The 18,089-nt window shown below is 45.4% G+C and overlaps 1 protein-coding gene across 2 annotated transcripts in view; it reads left to right on the top strand.

The window, feature by feature from the left end:
- Window positions 1-304: 304 nt before the first annotated feature.
- The window catches only part of INPP5D (inositol polyphosphate-5-phosphatase D), a 298,231-nt gene continuing 280,446 nt past the window's right edge, over window positions 305-18,089 (top strand). The window contains exons 1-2 of one of the 2 annotated variants that reach the window (XM_063915724.1): window positions 305-539; window positions 2,439-2,502. In XM_063915724.1, the coding sequence (XP_063771794.1) occupies window positions 406-539; window positions 2,439-2,502 (198 nt within the window). In that variant the 5' untranslated portion in view covers window positions 305-405. The remainder of the gene's footprint in view (window positions 540-2,438; window positions 2,503-18,089) is intronic. The other variant, XM_063915723.1, reaches the window with a different exon arrangement.

Genomic DNA, 18,089 nt, shown 5'->3' with positions numbered 1-18,089 from the left:
GATATTATGTTTTTATTACACGTTCAGACATTCCAAAGAGGATCAAAAAGAATGTGCAACCTGGCCACTATGAATGATAAATAAAAAAAAACAACAACTTACACCTGTTGCATTTTATTATTTGCTGCAGAGTTAACTGAATAGTAATACAATAGCTACTAGTAAAATTGCAGTATGTATTGGTCATGCGTTTCTTCCACCCCCTCCCTTCTGTGCTGTGGTTACAATAAGGAAGTCCCCATGTTTCTGTTTCCTTTGCATCTCTGCTTTTAAAACAGGAAACAGAATGTAACATTCTGAACAAGAGAACTTAGGGAGAACATACAAGTGCAGCACTTAGGGGCTTTGCTGCAGGGAGGACAGTCAGAGAGGTCCTGTGGAGACACTGCGCTGACACCTCCTGAGATGTCTTACTGCTGGTACCATGGCAACATCACTCGTTCTAAAGCTGAGGATCTGCTGTCACAGGCTGGCAAGGATGGAAGTTACCTAGTACGGGACAGCGAATCTGTTTGCCGGGCATATGCCCTGTGTGTGCTGTAAGTGACCCATTACTTATCAGATCTCCCAGTTCTGTGACATTTATACATAATAGGCAAGTAGTATGAATATTTATAAATATATCTAAAATATCCTGTACAATATATCTTAGTAGAGAGCTACTATAAAATATGAGTTACATTTGGAACATAGTGATGTAACTTTTGTTATATGATTCATTCTGCAAGTGTCCCATGATGGAAGGTATGCCTGTAAGTAACGCACACCGGGAGCACTTCATACAGGCAACTGGCTTTGCTACAAATAGAAACTTGGGTATCACTATACATAGCATACTGCCTACTGTAAAATATAAATTATATTTTATATCAGAGTTCCATGACCTCTATAAGGTGTACGATCAAGCTTCCATGTGGTGGCTTACAATAGGCATATGTTACAGTAGTGGCTACATTACTACTGTTATAACAACTGAAATGTAATGTAGGGGACACACTTGAACAATGTAACTGACGACCGACCTGACAATTTTCCTAACGATTGAGCACAAATAATATACAGTAGTTCATACACACTAATCATCATTCCTGTGAGAATATTATGTCTCTTTGAAGGGTCGTGAGAAATTAGTTGTGTTTCTGTACAGACTGTCAGATCCTCGTATAGAACTGTTCTCCATAGCCCCGTGACTTATAGCACGGTCGTCCATACACACTGCACATTATCAATGACAGATATATCGCATCTGCTGTGTAGCATGGCCCATGCAATATATCTGTACTGTACGTGGTTGATAGATGAATTGGGTGTACACAATTAGTGATGGTCACTACGAAATATTGTTGATCATCTGTACACATGTAAGATCTAGTATGTACCCAGCATACTCTAAGTGCAGATGTGCACACTGCCTTATGGTTGTACACGTTAAGGCCCAGGTGGTATATCCGTACTCCCCAACATTTCAACATACTAAGACACACACATTATTAGTTTTTGTATATTGTAAATCTATAGGCATGTGGGTACTATCACTGGCAACAGGACAGAAGCAGCATTTGAGAGGTAAAAGCTTTATTTCCTGCCAAGATACCCGTAGATAGAGCTTTTCTATGGATAATGAATAATCCATTTACAGTATGTTGCTCTACACCCCAGCCCAGTCACTATGTACTGTGTTTCACAATGTTCAGGCCACAAGTTGAAGGGTGGTAATCTGAAGTAGATTGCACTAAGCAATAACAATCTTATGAACAGCCATAAAATGCATGTACAGTATATTACAAATTGCAGTTAGAAATCTGCAGACATTGCATATGGGTGCACACAGATGAAACATAATGGAAATTAAATAGTTTACATCAGTAAAATCATTTGCTTAGATTGAAAATCAGCGGAACATACCTACACACAGACCTATATCTCCTTAATAAATTATACCCCTTTCACACCGCAAAAATAACCCGGTATCGACCGGGTATATTGCCAGGTCGACACGGGTCACTGTGCGGTGTGAAGGGGACATGGTTGAATTCCCGGTTCGCCTGACTCAGTAATTCAGCCCGGGAATAAAGCAGTGTTATTCCTGGGTTTAATACCGTGTCAGGTGCAGTGTGAACGGGTTGTAGGGTATATGCGTTCCTGATTCCGGCTCCACTCCCGCCCGCGATATCAACCCGGTTCGGGATATTGTCGATATTGCTGGATTGGGAGGGCAGTGTGAAAGGGTCAAGTGCTAGGTCCCACCCAGGAAGGACCCGTTTCCAATCCCCGGGTGGGACCCGGCTTTGAGATTTGAAAGGGGTATTATTGAGATCTACAGATAGTCATGTGGGCTTCCTTCAAACAGCAAATATTCAACAATCTTTAGGTACATCTTAAAAAATGTTTTAACTATATAAACCGGCTTTATAACATGACTTGATTTGTGTTTGCAGATATCAAAACTGCGTCTACACCTACAGGATTTTACAGAACGCTGATAAACAGCTGTCAGTCCAGGTCAGCAAGATTTTCTCCCTGAAACATATACTAAGTAGTCTCCTTACTGTCTGAGGTCATTAATGCAGTAAAGGTAATTTAATGAGGTCACAACTCACAACTGTCTCTTTGGGTCAATGCAACTGTTTGCCAGCCTCATACATACATACGAGCACAACCACCTTGCTGTTTTCAGAATGCCCCATGAATCAGTTTGCATGGTAAAAACATCTGCCTAGAAGACTTAAGTACTGCTTTTTCATTCTTCATCCGTGTCTTAAATAATCTCCAGTAGGGGTATCAGGACTAATCTTATACTGTAATTTACAAAAGGCATGAGATTGGCTAGACTGCCGGATTCATGGACCTCAAAATAAGTGGGGCTTACTGGAAAGTAGATGTGAAATGATTTAGGATCTGGGACAGTGATTATTTCTTGCCAAATTGTAACATTAAAATGTTGGGTGGTATGTGTCTTGTGTGTGTCACTTTTATATATTTTGATATGTTTATATAGGATGACTCTAGATCACAGGTTCTCAAACTCGGTTCTCAGGACCCCACACAGTGCATGTTTTGCAGGTCCCCTCACAGAATCACAAGTGAAATAATTAGCTCCACCTGTGGACCTTTTAGAATATGTCAGTGAGTAATTAATACACCTGTGCACCTGCTGGGTTACCTGCAAAACATGCACTGTGTGGGGTCCTGAGGACCGAGTTTGAGAACCTGTGCTCTAGATCAGTGGTTCTCAACCTCAGTCCTCAAGTACCCCCAACAGTTCATGTTTTCCAGGTCTCCTCACAGGATTGCAAGTTAAATAATTTGCTCCAACTGTGGGTCTTTTATAATGTGTTAGTGAGTAATGAATACACCCGTTCAACTGCTAGGTGACCTGGAAAACATGAACTGATGGGGATACTTGAGGACCACGGTTGGGAAACACTGCTCTAGATCATCAGCAAATCCTGAGTACTGATTAAAAAAAATCAAGTCCTTTTGTGGGGAGGAAGAAGCCCTGTGGACACTAGCAAGGCCAGGCAGTGATAAAGTACTAACCAATCAGTTCCTGTCATTTTACAGACGGTGGGGGTGATTCAGACCTGATCGCTGGGCTGTTAACTTTGCTGTGCTGCGTATAGATCAGGTTGTGGTCCCAAGGGCCAGTTGGATATTTAGAAAATCCTTCGGGGGGCATACAAAAATTATCAACTCAAAAATTAGCCTGCCCCTAGTAGATATGCCCCCATTAGAAATGACCCCTAGTAGCGCCGCATACACACACAGGTCATGACATCTCTTCCATAGCACTGCACAGGCACACACGCACACTGCCAGAGCCGGAAGCCGGAGCTCAGGAGTGAGCTCCTGCCTCCGGCTGCTGCTGAGGGGAAGAAGCCGGGCGCCCGCTAGTAACAAAATCTCAGTGGGCGCCCGGCATCTCCCTTGGTTAGGTGAGCCTGGGAGGGCCGGATCAAGTGGCTTTGCGGGCCTTATACGGCCTGTGGGTCTGAGGTTCCCCACCCCTGGTATAGATAGTGGCTGCCCAAGGAGGAGTGTAAATTCGCTGTGCAAGTGTGCGATCGCATGTGTACCCCGAGCTGCAGAAATCCGGTGTGTGCAGTCTCTACACAGCCCAGCACTTACTCCTATAGTGCGATGAGAACAGGCTGATCGGGGCCGGAGCTGACGTCACATACCCTCCCTGAAAATGATTGGGAATGCCTGCGTTTTTCCGGACATTCCCAGTAAATGCTCAGTTACCACTGACAAACGGCCTCTTCCTGTCAATCACCTTGCGAATGCCCGCACAAATTACATTTTCGCACCATACGCAGTCTATTGCTGTTTGCCCGCTGTACAAAAATGCACAGCAGTGATCTGGTCTGAATCACCCCCTGTGTTTGAACAATGACAGAGGCTGATTGGTTTGTACATATTAGTTCTCAGATCCAGGGTTCATGCCAGGCACCCGGAGGCAAAATAGAAGGTGGTGCCCCCCACCAAGTGACTCTGGCTTGCACATGTGCTGACGTCCCAGCGACTTGCAAATGGTACATCTGGGAGAATTCCTTATTGCAGCTAGTTGTGGCGATAAGGAATCTTTATTTTTTAATAAATAGAGCCCTGAGGAGAGGTTTTAGCAAAGCTCGGAGAGAGATAAAGTACCAGCCAATCAGCTTTTGCCTTAAATTTTACAGGCTGTGTTTGAAAAATTACATTTAGCATTTGATGGCACTTTATCTCATAATTTTATCTCGCTCCTACGTTTGATAAACACCCCCCTTAGAAGTTTTATTATAATAATTAGTGCATTTTCTGAAAACCAACTTCTGCTTTCCTTTCTTTCCTCATATAAGACACAACAGCAGAGCTGTAGATTATTCTACACACTTTGATCAGTTATCACATTCCAGACTCTATAGCTGATGGGGTCTTCAAGGGTTTTTTTGGAGCTTGGACAGCAGTGAGCAGTGATTGCAGCAAATCACTGCTACTACTCAGATCCAGACTATGTGAAATGTAGGGGAAAATACTTATTTTAATGTCAAAATGACAGGACACTGGGGGTCATTCCGAGTTGTTCGCTCGCAAGCTGCTTTTAGCAGCTTTGCACACGCTAAGCCGCCGCCTACTGGGAGTGAATCTTAGCATATCAAAATTGCTAACGAAAGATGAGCAGAATTGCGAATAGACACTTCTTAGCAGTTTCTGAGTAGCTTCAAACTTACTCGGCATCTGCGATCAGTTCAGTGCTTGTCGTTCCTGGTTTGACGTCACAAACACACCCAGCGTTCGCCCAGACACTCCCCCGTTTCTCCAGCCACTCCCGCGTTTTTCCCAGAAACGGTAGCGTTTTTTCACACACTCCCATAAAACGGCCAGTTTCCGCCCAGAAACACCCACTTCCTGTCAATCACACTCCGATCACCAGAACCAAGAAAAAACCTCGTAATGCCGTGAGTAAAATTCCTAACTGCATAGCAAATTTACTTGGCGCAATCGCACTGCGGACATTGCGCATGCGCATTAGCGACTAATCGCTCCGTTGCGAGAAAAAAATACAGAGCGAACAACTCGGAATGACCCCCACAGTACAGTACCCCAGTACACCCATACTTGCTTACTTTTTAATACTCCTCTTTTGGAAAAGCCCAGAGAGGAGAAGCAGCTGGGCACTTTGGGGGCAGGGCCAGGATTCCGAGAGCACAGTGCATGGAACCCATGGGTAATTGAACCTACCCCTTTCTCTTTTGCAGAAAGTAATTACTGAGTGGTCTCCTCTTTTAACATGGGCCTTGCATACCTCCCCAAGGTCCTGATTTAACCGAATCATTCTGAGCCACAAGGTTGGAAGGCATGAGCTGTTCCCTGCTGCTCTGAAAGGCTTCCATGTGCGCCTGCCAGGGTTTGTGCAACATTAACAAAGGTTCTTTTAGGGGACGGGAACAGGACAGCAGGCAGTATAGCATGCCGGAAGCACTCATCACACCCTCTTGCGCAAGTGTGGCGCGAAAGGGAGTTATGTTCCAGTGCAGTGCTGTGATCACCTTGTTGCTAGTTGTTCTGTAAATATGTCTGTGCAGGCTACAGCTGCCACAGGCACCTCCTAACAATCAAGGTCTTTGGCTTACCTTTGTGTCAATAGTGTTGAAATGACAAACCCTTTCACCACTCACCCATGTCCTGGGTAAGTAAAAGTATTTAGAAAGATCTGTACCCTCTGTATTAGGTAATCATGAAAAACTTTTCAGAATGCAATGCTGGCAAATGTGGCTGTGCGGCTTTCATTCAATGATCAGTGTCTTTAATGTTTAACGTGGAACTAAAATAAAACTATATTTTTGTGCTGTAGTAAAGTTTTAATGCACTGAGTTGACTTAGTTTCATTACTGACAAAATGATTATCAGTCACTAGATGCTGCCATATTTCTGGTGAAGTTCCAAAAATACAGAAAGCATCCAGCAGCAATACATAATACAGAAAGCTTCCAGCAGCAATGCGTCATACAGTAAGCCTCTAGCAGTAATACGTCACATAATAAGCCTTTAGCATTAATACATCATACAGTACAGTAATCCTCTAGCAGCAATGCGTCATACAGTACGGTAAGCACCTAGCAGCAATGCGTCATACTGTACAGTAGGCACCTAGCAGCAATGCGTCATACAGTACAGTAAGCCTCTAGCAGCAATGTGTCATACAGTACAATAAGCCTCTAGCAGCAATGTGTCATACAGTATAGTAATCCTCTAGCAGCAATGCGTCATACAGTACAGTAATCCTCTAGTAGCAATGCTTCATACAGTACGCTAAGCACCTAGCAGCAATGCGTCATACTGTACAGTAAGCACCTAGCAGCAATGCGTCATACAGTACAGTAAGCCTCTAGCAGCAATGTGTCATACAGTACAATAAGCCTCTAGCAGCAATGTGTCATACAGTATAGTAATCCTCTAGCAGCAATGCGTCATACAGTACAGTAAGCCTCTAGCAGCAATGCGTCATACAGTACAATAAGCCTCTAGCAGCAATGTGTCATACAGTACAGTAAGCCTCTAGCAGCAATGTGTTATACAGTACAATAAGCCTCTAGCAGCAATGTGTCATACAGTATATTAATCCTCTAGCAGCAATGCGTCATACAGTACAGTAATCCTGTAGCAGCAATGCATCATACAGTACAGTAGTCCTCTAGCAGCAATGCGTCATACAGTACAGAAAGCCTCTAGCAGTAATGCGTCATACAGTACAGTAAGCCTCTAGCAGCAATGTGTTATACAGTACAATAAGCCTCTAGCAGCAATGTGTCATACAGTATAGTAATCCTCTAGCAGCAATGCGTCATACAGTACAGTAATCCATTAGCAGCAATGCATCATACAGTATAGTAATCCTCTAGCAGCAATACGTCATACAGTACAGTAATCCTCTAGCAGCAATGCATCATACATTATAGTAATCCTCTAGCAGCAATACGTCATAGAGTACAGTAATCCTCTAACAGCAATGCGTCATACAGTACAGTAATCCTCTAGCAGTAATGCGTCATACAGTACAGTAAGCCTCTAGCAGCAATGCGTCATACAGTACAGTAAGCCTTTAGCAGTAATGCGTCATACAGTAAGCCTCTAGCAGCAATGTGTCATACACAGTAAGCCTCTAACAGTAATGCATCATACAGTACAGTAAGCCTCTAGCAGCAATGCATCATACAGTAAGCTTCTAGCAGCAATGCTTCATACAGTACAGTAAGCCTCTAGCAGCAATGCGTCATACAGTACAGTAATCCTTCAGCAGCAATATCTCATACAGTACAGTAAGGTTCTAGAAGCAATGCGTCATACAGTAAGCCCCTAGCAGCAATGTGTCATACGGTACAATAAGCCTCTAGCAGCAATGCGTCATACAGTACAGTAAGCCCCTAGCAGCAATGCGTCATACAGTACAGCAAGCCTCTGGCAGCAATGCGTCATACAGTACAGTAAGCTTCTAGCAGTAATGCATCATATAGTACAGTAAGCCTCTAGCAACAATGCGTCATACAGTACAGTAAGCCTCTAGCAGCAATGCATCATACAGTACTTTTAGCTTCTAGCAGCAATGCGTCTTACAGTACAGTAAGCCTCTAGCAGCAATGCGTCATATAGTACAGTAAACCTTTAGCAGCAATGCCTCATACAGTACAGTAAGCTTCTAGCAGCAATGTAACAATGTGTCATACAGTACAATAAGCCTCTAGCAGCAATGTGTCATACAGTACAGTAATCCTCTAGCAGCAATGCATCATACAGTACAGTAAGCCTCTAGCAGCAATGCGCCATACAGTAAGCCTCTAGCAGCAATGCGTCATACAATAAGCCTCTAGCAGCAATGTGTCATACAGTACAGTAAGCCTCTAGCAGCAATGTGTCATACAGTACAGTAAGCCTCTAACAGCAATACCTCATACGGTAAGCCTCTAGCAGCAATGTGTCATATTGTACAGTAAGCCTCTAACAGCAATGCGTCATACAGTACAGTAAGCCTCTAGCAGCAATGCGTCATACAGTAAGCCTCTAGTAGCAATGCTTCATACAGTACAGTAAGCTTCTAGCAGAAATGTGTCATACAGTACAGTAAGCCTCTAGCAGCAATGTGTCATATTGTACAGTAAGCCTCTAACAGCAATGCGTCAAACAGTACAGTAAGCCTCTAGCAGCAATGCCTCATACAGTACAGTAAGCCTCTAGCAGCAATGCGTCATACGGTAAGCCTCTAGCAGCAATGTGTCATATTGTACAGTAAGCCTCTAACAGCAATGCGTCATACAGTACAGTAAGCCTCTAGCAGCAATGCGTCATACAGTAAGCCTCCAGTAGCAATGCTTCATACAGTACAGTAAGCTTCTAGCAGAAATGTGTCATACAGTACAGTAAGCCTCTAGCAGCAATGCGTCATACAGTACAGTAAGCCTCTAGCTACAATGCGTCATACAGTACAGTAAGCCTCTAGCAGCAATGCGTTATACCGTACAGTAAGCCTCTAACAGCAATGCGTCATACAGTACAGTAAGCCTCTAGCAGCAATGCCTCATACAGTACAGTAAGCCTCTAACAGCAATACCTCATACGGTAAGCCTCTAGCAGCAATGTGTCATATTGTACAGTAAGCCTCTAACAGCAATGCGTCATACAGTACAGTAAGCCTCTAGCAGCAATGCGTCATACAGTAAGCCTCTAGTAGCAATGCTTCATACAGTACAGTAAGCTTCTAGCAGAAATGTGTCATACAGTACAGTAAGCCTCTAGCAGCAATGTGTCATATTGTACAGTAAGCCTCTAACAGCAATGCGTCAAACAGTACAGTAAGCCTCTAGCAGCAATGCCTCATACAGTACAGTAAGCCTCTAGCAGCAATGCGTCATACGGTAAGCCTCTAGCAGCAATGTGTCATATTGTACAGTAAGCCTCTAACAGCAATGCGTCATACAGTACAGTAAGCCTCTAGCAGCAATGCGTCATACAGTAAGCCTCCAGTAGCAATGCTTCATACAGTACAGTAAGCTTCTAGCAGAAATGTGTCATACAGTACAGTAAGCCTCTAGCAGCAATGCGTCATACAGTACAGTAAGCCTCTAGCTACAATGCGTCATACAGTACAGTAAGCCTCTAGCAGCAATGCGTTATACCGTACAGTAAGCCTCTAACAGCAATGCGTCATACAGTACAGTAAGCCTCTAGCAGCAATGCCTCATACAGTACAGTAAGCCTCTAGCAGCAATGCCTCATACGGTAAGCCTCTAGCAGCAATGTGTCATATTGTACAGTAAGCCCCTTACAGCAATGCGTCATACAGTACAGTAAGCCTCTAGCAGCAATGCGTCTTACAGTAAGCCTCTAGTAGCAATGCTTCATACAGTACAGTAAGCCTCTAGCTGCAATGCGTCATACAGTAAGCCTCTAGCAGCAATGCGTCATACAGTACAGTAAGCCTCTAGCTGCAATGCGTCATACAGTACAGTAAGCCTCTAGCAGCAATGCGTCATACTGTAAGCCTCTAGTAGCAATGCGTCATACAGTACAGTAAGCCTCTAGCAGCAATGCGTCATACACTACAGTAAGCCTCTGGCAACAATGCATCATACAGTACAGTAAGCCCCTAACAGCAATGTGTCATACAGTACAGTAAGCCTCTAGCAGCAATGCGTCATACAGTAGTGTTCACTCTAGGAGTGAAAAGGGGCAGGGCGCCGGACTCCGGGGGCACACGAGCGCGCGCGCGTCCGAAATGGAGGCGCGGCCACGCAAATTAGGGGGCGTGACCACGCCCTCGTCATTTTAGGGGGCGGTGCGGCCCACAGACGCTACTATAGAGAGCGTCTGTGGCCGGCGACGTCACTGTTGGGGGCGTGCCCAGCACCTCCGTCGGTGCTGGGCTTCCCCCAGCCCTCTCCCAATGCGTGAATGGATGCCGCGCGCATGCGCACGGCATCTATACACGCCGGGAGGGCAGGGAGCGGGCGGCTGTTCTAGCAGGGCGCCGCAAAAGGGGCAGGGCGGGTTTTGCCTGTTAAAAAATGGGCAGGGCGCGGCGCCCTGCTAAAACAGCCTAGAGTGAACACTAATACAGTACAGTAATCCTCTAGCAGCAATGCGTCATACAGTACAGCAAGCCTCTAGCAGCAATGCCTCATACAGTACAGTAAGCCTCTAGCAGCAATGTGCCATACGGTAAGCCTCTAGCAGCAATGTGTCATATTGTACAGTAAGCCTCTAACAGCAATGCGTCATACAGTACAGTAAGCCTCTAGCAGCAATGCGTCATACAGTAAGCCTCTAGCAGCAATGCGTCATACAGTACAGTAAGCCTCTGGCACCAATGAGTCATACAGTACAGTAAGCCTCTAGCAGCAATGCGTCATACAGTAAGCCTCTAGTAGCAATGCTTCATACAGTACAGTAAGCCTCTAGCAGAAATGTGTCATACAGTATAGTAAGCCTCTAGCTGCAATGCGTCATACAGTACAGTAAACCTCTAGCAGCAATGCGTCATACAGTAAGCCTCTAGCAGCAATGCGTCATACAGTACAGTAAGCCTCTAGCAGCAATGCGTCATACTGTACAGTAAGCCTCTAGCAGCAATGCGTCATAGAGTAAGCCTCTAGTAGCAATGCGTCATACAGTACAGTAAGCATCTAGCAGCAATGCGTCATACAGTACAGTAAGCCTCTGGCAGCAATGCGTCATACAGTACAGTAAGCCTCTGGCAGCAATGCATCATACAGTACAGTAATCCTCTAGCAGCAATGCGTCATACAGTACAGTAAGCCTCTGGCAGCAATGCATCATACAGTACAGTAAGCCTCTAGCAGCAATGCGTCATACAGTACAGTAAGCCTCTAGCAGCAATGCGTCATACAGTACAGTAAGCCTCTAGCAGCAATGCGTCATACAGTACAGTAAGCCTCTGGCAGCAATGCGTCATACACTACAGTAAACCTCTGGCAGCAATGCATCATACAGTAAGCTTCTAGCAGCAATAGGTCTTATATTTAACTTTTGTTTTGTTTTTATTCTGTCAGCAGTTTCCAAGGTTGTCACATGTTCTTTTCTTTCAGCATTTACAGCACATCACATCTCTGGTCACTTATTTGAATGCAGATAAATATAATCTGCTAGCAGCCAAATACAGCGTGTGGATGCTCAAATGTACCCATAGATGCACCAGTGTCTTAACAAGGCAGCAGTGCACCCTGCACCGTCCCCACCACCTAAACCTGTGATTTCATGACATCACACTTAGGGGGTGGGGCTGCCAGCTCTGGGAAGTAGAACTCTGCTCCAGTTCCACAAGCTGCAGGGTACCTGCCTGGAGGCTGGAGCGTACCTTTTATGCTTTGTGCGGCTCTACAGCAGCATTACTGAGTGCAGGTGCCATTCCAGGCAGGTACCGTGGGCCCTTAGTTACGTCTCTGTGGTGCATGTCCTCATTTCGCTTTGGCAAGAACCCTCATACAAACACTCTGCTCAACCATTTGCAGAATTCTAGGCTGAGAAGTGAATGCATGTACCATAAAAAGTAAAGATGTAATTTGTATAACCAGCCAAATATAACTTTGGGGGTAACCAGGGCCATTGCTCGGATGTTCAGTGGCCCCCTGCACCCCCTTCCATAAGGAGAAGAGCCCATCCCTCATAGCCAAAAGTCCCAAGGTGGGGCAAATACAATGTTTGGTTCCCCCCCACCCCCCCTCACCATAATTACAAATAATAATTATATAGTCTCCCTAATCCTAAAAGTTAAAGATTAAAAGTGACATACTGTATAGAGAGGCTATGGTTCACTAATTAACTTAGTGGAGGAGAGGAGTCTGGCAGCTAGTGGCCAATGAGCACAAATTGGGGAGGAGTGCCAGGGGAATAGCCAGCAGAGCAGGGAAGGTGTCTGTCCAGCCCAACACCTCCCCCACCGCATTACATCTGCCCTGGGGCTAATCCTCATTAAATTGAACATTTTAAGGTTTCTCATAAAATACTACTTGTGTGAATCTGTTAAATAAGTCTTGTGAGTAAATATGACGACAGAAGCTGCAGTCGTTTTCCAAGTTGTCTAACCACTTGTCCTGCCAAATTAAGCAATCCCTAAGGGACAATGTGCCAGGCCTTTTCTGGTGTCACTGAGGACTGTTTATTCTCCTAGAAGATGACCATACACACAAGTCCAGAATGAACCCACTGATTTTGTTATAGTCATTAATACATCTGTATTTGTGGTGATTTTCTTTCGTTGATAGAGTTATCCCATTAGATGTACTTTCCCACATATAATGTGACTGGTCAAGCGAAAGACATCTCTCAAAAAAACATAGTGACACGGAGAATACCATCACCTCTGAGGATGTGTAGAATGCAGTCATTTTGTGGTGGTAGCTGGGTTAAAGAGGGTCTGCAATTTACTATACAGTAAGTGCCCCATGAATTCCACAATCCCATGAAGCACAGGCATGTACAGATAGGTGCTTTACATCATAAAATGGTGTCTGTACTGTGGCCTGCTTCCATGACTCTGAGGAGTCTGAAGATTTGATGAAACAAAACAAAAGCATATTTCCTCTGGTGAGCAGCTGCAGCGCAAACAGCAAAAGCCTAAAACATCTGCTCTTCAGCAAAATAAAGGAGGATGATTAACAGGAATTCACAGCTCTGTGACAAAGATTACATCCACTATTGGTTTCAGGTTGGTAGTACAACCTGAAAACTTTTTGCAGCATAAAATACTTTTCCCAGATCACAAAAGCAGCTGCAACACCTGTGAGTGGCTTAGGGGCCTATTTATCGCCATCCGCAACTGTAGTTTCTACTAAAATCTGGAAGCAAGTAAGATGCTAGTGGAGCAGGAGCCCTTTGCCTACATAGAGCTAAACATGACGTTATGCAACAGAAGCCTCTTGGTACATTCTTCCCAACTGAAGGGAAGCCTAGATTTCATGGTTGAAGCCCTATCCTCCAGACCCTTGAGCCTCTCCAAGTAGAGTAGAAAGAGGGATGAGAGTGTTTGAAACCTTGGTCAAAATGGGATGATATCAGGATCAGAATACTGACAGCGGAATCCCAACACCTGCTAGATGAGTGTTTAACAGTCCACCTCGAAAGAAGGCAGTTGCACGCAGTATGAGCTCCTGCAATTTGGGGCTATATAACCCTTTTATATACCCCCTCTGAGCCTCTGATTTATATTGGGGGGATCCCTGGTCCCATCTGACTCCTTTAGAGTACCCCAGCTCGTGCCGCGGAATCGGGGAGCAGCCCTTGGAGCTCCCGCGGATTGTGGCCTGCAAACATCTCCCAGACCGGGGCCTCAATTTCCTCCCCAGGCTGGCGAGCTCTCCAAGATCATCGGAGTAGAGCCGCGGCCTTCCCCCTTGCATCCTGCCGTTGCCGCTGACGCTGGACACCGCCGGAGGCTGCAGCCCACACCCCCCGTACGTGCATTATCTGCCCGGGATTGTCAGAATCTCCGGAGATCGAGCGGCGTTGTGAGGCGCCCGGCGGCCATCTTGTGACGTGGCCTCTCTACACCCGCTCAGTTCCTGCCTGCTCCCGGTGCCCCAGGTCACCCTGGGAAGGCAGCCCGCGGGACTCCAGCGACGGGACAGAGGTCCATCGGAGGGCAGTGCTCCTGGAGGGGTAAGCCCATTCAGCCCCTTGCACTGCATAAACGCTGTGCCCATCCCGGTAAGCAGCTTATTTGGCCCCTACCCACCCGAGAGCGCCCATACTGTCGCCAACACCTTCTGCCACGCAGGACCACCCGGCTCCCTGGAGCTGAGGGAATAAAAGGGACTATACTATATGCTCCAGCCCCTCCTGCCACCCGTCAGCCCTCGACACTTGTGCAGGAACGAGCACAAATGCCCCGCTACGACATTTGATTTCTGGGCCGCTCACGGGTGGCTGATTAACCCGGAAAACCGCGGTCTGCTTTGCAAGTCGTGGCCGGCCCGGACCACAGCTTCATATGTGACCATGGGAGGACCTCCGGTTCTCGTTCGGATGGTGTTACTGCTTGCCTGATGTTTCCTTAAAGCCACGTGGGGGGCCACCGCACGGCGATGACCCATGCATTTTCATATTACCTAGGATGTGTGAAAAGTGATACACTACACCACCTTCTTTACAGACCGATCTCATGGTGAGAGGCACGAAGAAGAAAAAGGCCAAGACCAAGCCAGACAAGACCCCAAAATCTGTGACCCGTCTTTCGTTGGAACTCCGTCAGTTTTTGACTACTTCCACGGCGGGCCCAGCCACCACTTCTGTTGTTCCTGACTCCACAGTATTGCTGCCTCAAGTGGACGACATGGCGTCTCCCAAGACTCCGCAACCTCCATTGTCCTCCTCTTTGACAGCAGAGATTAGCGAGATTCTCTCTCAAGTTAAATCACTTCCTACGAAGCAAGATTTCTCGGCCTTAGAAACGCGCTTATTGTCTACCATCAAGCGAGAGGTGACAGCACTTCAACAAGACATGTCTCAAATTGCGTCCCGTGTTGATATACTGGAACGACACGAGACAGCTAATATTGACACTCTAACTAAATTCCAAGAGGTGATTTCTCATCAGAGGGGTGATGTTTCCTTTCTCAAATCCTGCATTGACGATATGGATAACCGTGGGAGGCAAAATAATATTAGGGTCAGGGGCATCCCTGAAAGTGTCCAACAGGCCGATCTGACGACTGCACTGACTACAATATTTGGAGAGCTTATTGATCTGGATCCCAACAAGGACATAGTGTTCGACAGAGCTCACCGTGCTCTCCGTCCCCGTGGCTTGTTGGCTGACAGACCTAGGGATGTGATCTGTAGGCTCCACTACTATGCCCAAAAGGAGGAGATAATGAGAAAAGCCCGCCAGCTGGATGGTATTGATTTCCAAGGCGACAGGATTCAGTTATTCCCTGATCTGGCATAGTCAACCTTGCAACAGCGCCGAGCCCTAAAGCCCCTTACTGACTCCCTTCGGAAACTTGAACTGAAATATAGATGGGGCTTCCCTTTTTCTCTTCAGGTTTCTCATAAAGGACAGGTAGCGGTGCTTTCTAATCCGTCCGAACTACCGGCCTTCCTCACAGCTCTAGGCATCATCATCAACCTGTCATACCTGCCGTAATTCCTACAGATGACATGTGGCAACCAGTACGATCCCCGCGTATGTGGGGAACTCATCCTGCCAGCTCTCAGTCTTCTGAACCTCCATGATTGGGACTTTTTTCTTTGCCTTGTTTTGGTGGGAATGTTCCTGTTTTTTCAAGCGCATATGTGATTTTTCTTCTTTGCGCTACATTATGTTTCTACTGCATGTGATCTGTTTTGTTATAGTTCCTTAAGATAGGTGTTATGTTAACGATAGGAAATGTTTGGTACATATTTCGGCTGAATTTTTATTGCCGATGATTGTTTTTTCATGGTATTTCGTTCTTTTTTCTATATATTTTATAATGACCCATTCTTATTCCTAGGTATTTCTTTGCATTATGTGAAATATTGTACTGTGGTGGGTCGCCGTCCTTGGCCCCCCGAAGGACCCCCATTAAGCTGCATCCTCTGTCTCTTCGGGTTAGGAGTCGGCAGGTTTCCGCTCCTACCCCTTTTGCAGCAGTTTTTTCTCTCATATCGCTGTTAGTAATGCTTGATATTGATTTACCTTGCAGTGTAACTTTCCTCACTGCATTTTCCTTCTAGATTTTTCCTGGTTTCCTTTTCATTCTATCGCCCTTTCATAGTGTTTTTTCTTCCCTCTTCTATATACTGATGGTAGAGATGTCTAAAGCAAATATGCTCGAGCTTGATTTGTAATGGGTCTGACGATTTACGTATAACTACTCTTAATGTAAAAGGCCTTAATATTCCTGAGAAGAGATCTTATCTCCTTAAATGGCTTAGAGACGAGAAAGTTGACGTAGCCTTAATACAGGAAACACATTTTAAGACTGGTAGCGTGCAGTCGCTTAGGTGTCACTATTACCCCCACATCTTCATGGCTAATAACCCTTCTGGTAAGACATTGGGAGTGGCGGTTCTATTAGCTCGTCACCTACCTATCCTTAATGCCACCTCCCATAGATTAATTGAAGGTAGGGGGTTGCTGGTTAAATGTGATATTTATGGCCAATATTTTTCACTTTTGAATGTTTACGCTCCCAACATTAAGCAGCCTTCTTTTTTGTCATCGGTTCTGGAAGCTGCGGAGCCCCTCCTTGAAGGAGTGGTGCTGATGGGAGGCAATTTGAACTGGACCCTAGACCCCCTTTACGACCACTCTAAAAAGGTTGCTCACAGACCGGAGAAGGAGTATAGGAGGGTGAGACGCGCCCTGCTTGACCACCAGCTGATCACACCCTTCGGAGGTGGATTTTTCCTGTTACTCCCACCCCCATCAGACATATTCCAGAATCGATTACCTATTCTTAAGTCACCGGCACCTACACTTAATTTCCGACACTTCCATAGGGCAAATTGCATGGTCCGACCACACCCCTGTTAACCTTACAATACGCCTACCATCTGGCACACGACGTCAATGGTCATGGCGTTTTAATGACACTTTATTGCAGGATGCGGTATGTCGTTCCCAACTTGATGCTGCTATAGACTCCTATATCAGCACTAATGATCTAGATGATGTTTCAAAAATTTTGGTGTGGGAGGCACATAAATGCGTCCTAAGAGGGGTTTGTATTCAGTTAGGCTCATTTCGTAAAAGACAGAGGGAACAGCTTAGGGATGATTTACTGGCTAAGATAAAATCCCTAGAACTTTTGCACAAAAAATCTCAGACCCCCCCAACATTATTCTGATCTCGAGGCTGCTCGGGCCGATATGAATAAATTGCTCTCTGACGGAGTTAGGTTTTCGTATCGGAAGTGTCGGAGCCGATATTACCAATGGGGCAACAAACATATAAATTGGTAGATGCTCAATTAGCTTAGTGATATCATTCAGGTGCTCGAAAGGGAGGGGTATTTCTAAGCAAGAAAAAAAGGCATTTGTTTCCCCCAGCACCCTGAATGATAACCGCAACCAGATATAAATTCCACATAATAGTATTCAGAGATCTTCGTTACACATATTTGCGCAAATGTGTGAATAAGCCCCAAAGCCGCATCAAGGCGTCTCTGTATATTTGGGGTCCCTAGCGCTATATCTAGGTGCAGGGTGTGGCACCCCAAAACACCAGCATAAGCCAGAAAGCCCAGCGTAGCATACCAGTGAAAAAACTATAGTGTTAATAAATTAGTATTTAGGAAGCCGAAGCTATAGAGAAAGTGATACAAAAATGAAATGCAATTAAAATACAATTGAAATTAAAATAGAATAGAATAGAAGTAGAATGGGGCAACAAACCTGGGAAATTGTTAGCCAAAGCTCTTCGCGAGCAGCGTGCACTTACCTTTATTCATTCCATTAAAGATAGTCAAGGGCAACCCCACCATGAAACTCTGCAAATTGCTAGAGCCTTTCAGGACTATTATTCCACTTTATATAATCTTTCTGGGCCGACTGAAAGGACAGATCGGTTATCCCACCAAGCAGCTGCATCGGAATATTTGAGATCCCTGGAC

The sequence above is a fragment of the Pseudophryne corroboree genome, chromosome 4 (assembly GCF_028390025.1).
Source record: "Pseudophryne corroboree isolate aPseCor3 chromosome 4, aPseCor3.hap2, whole genome shotgun sequence".
NCBI lineage: Eukaryota > Metazoa > Chordata > Amphibia > Anura > Myobatrachidae > Pseudophryne > Pseudophryne corroboree.
The sequence above is the reverse complement of the archived record's forward strand: the minus strand, read 5'-3'. Positions and strand labels throughout refer to the sequence as shown.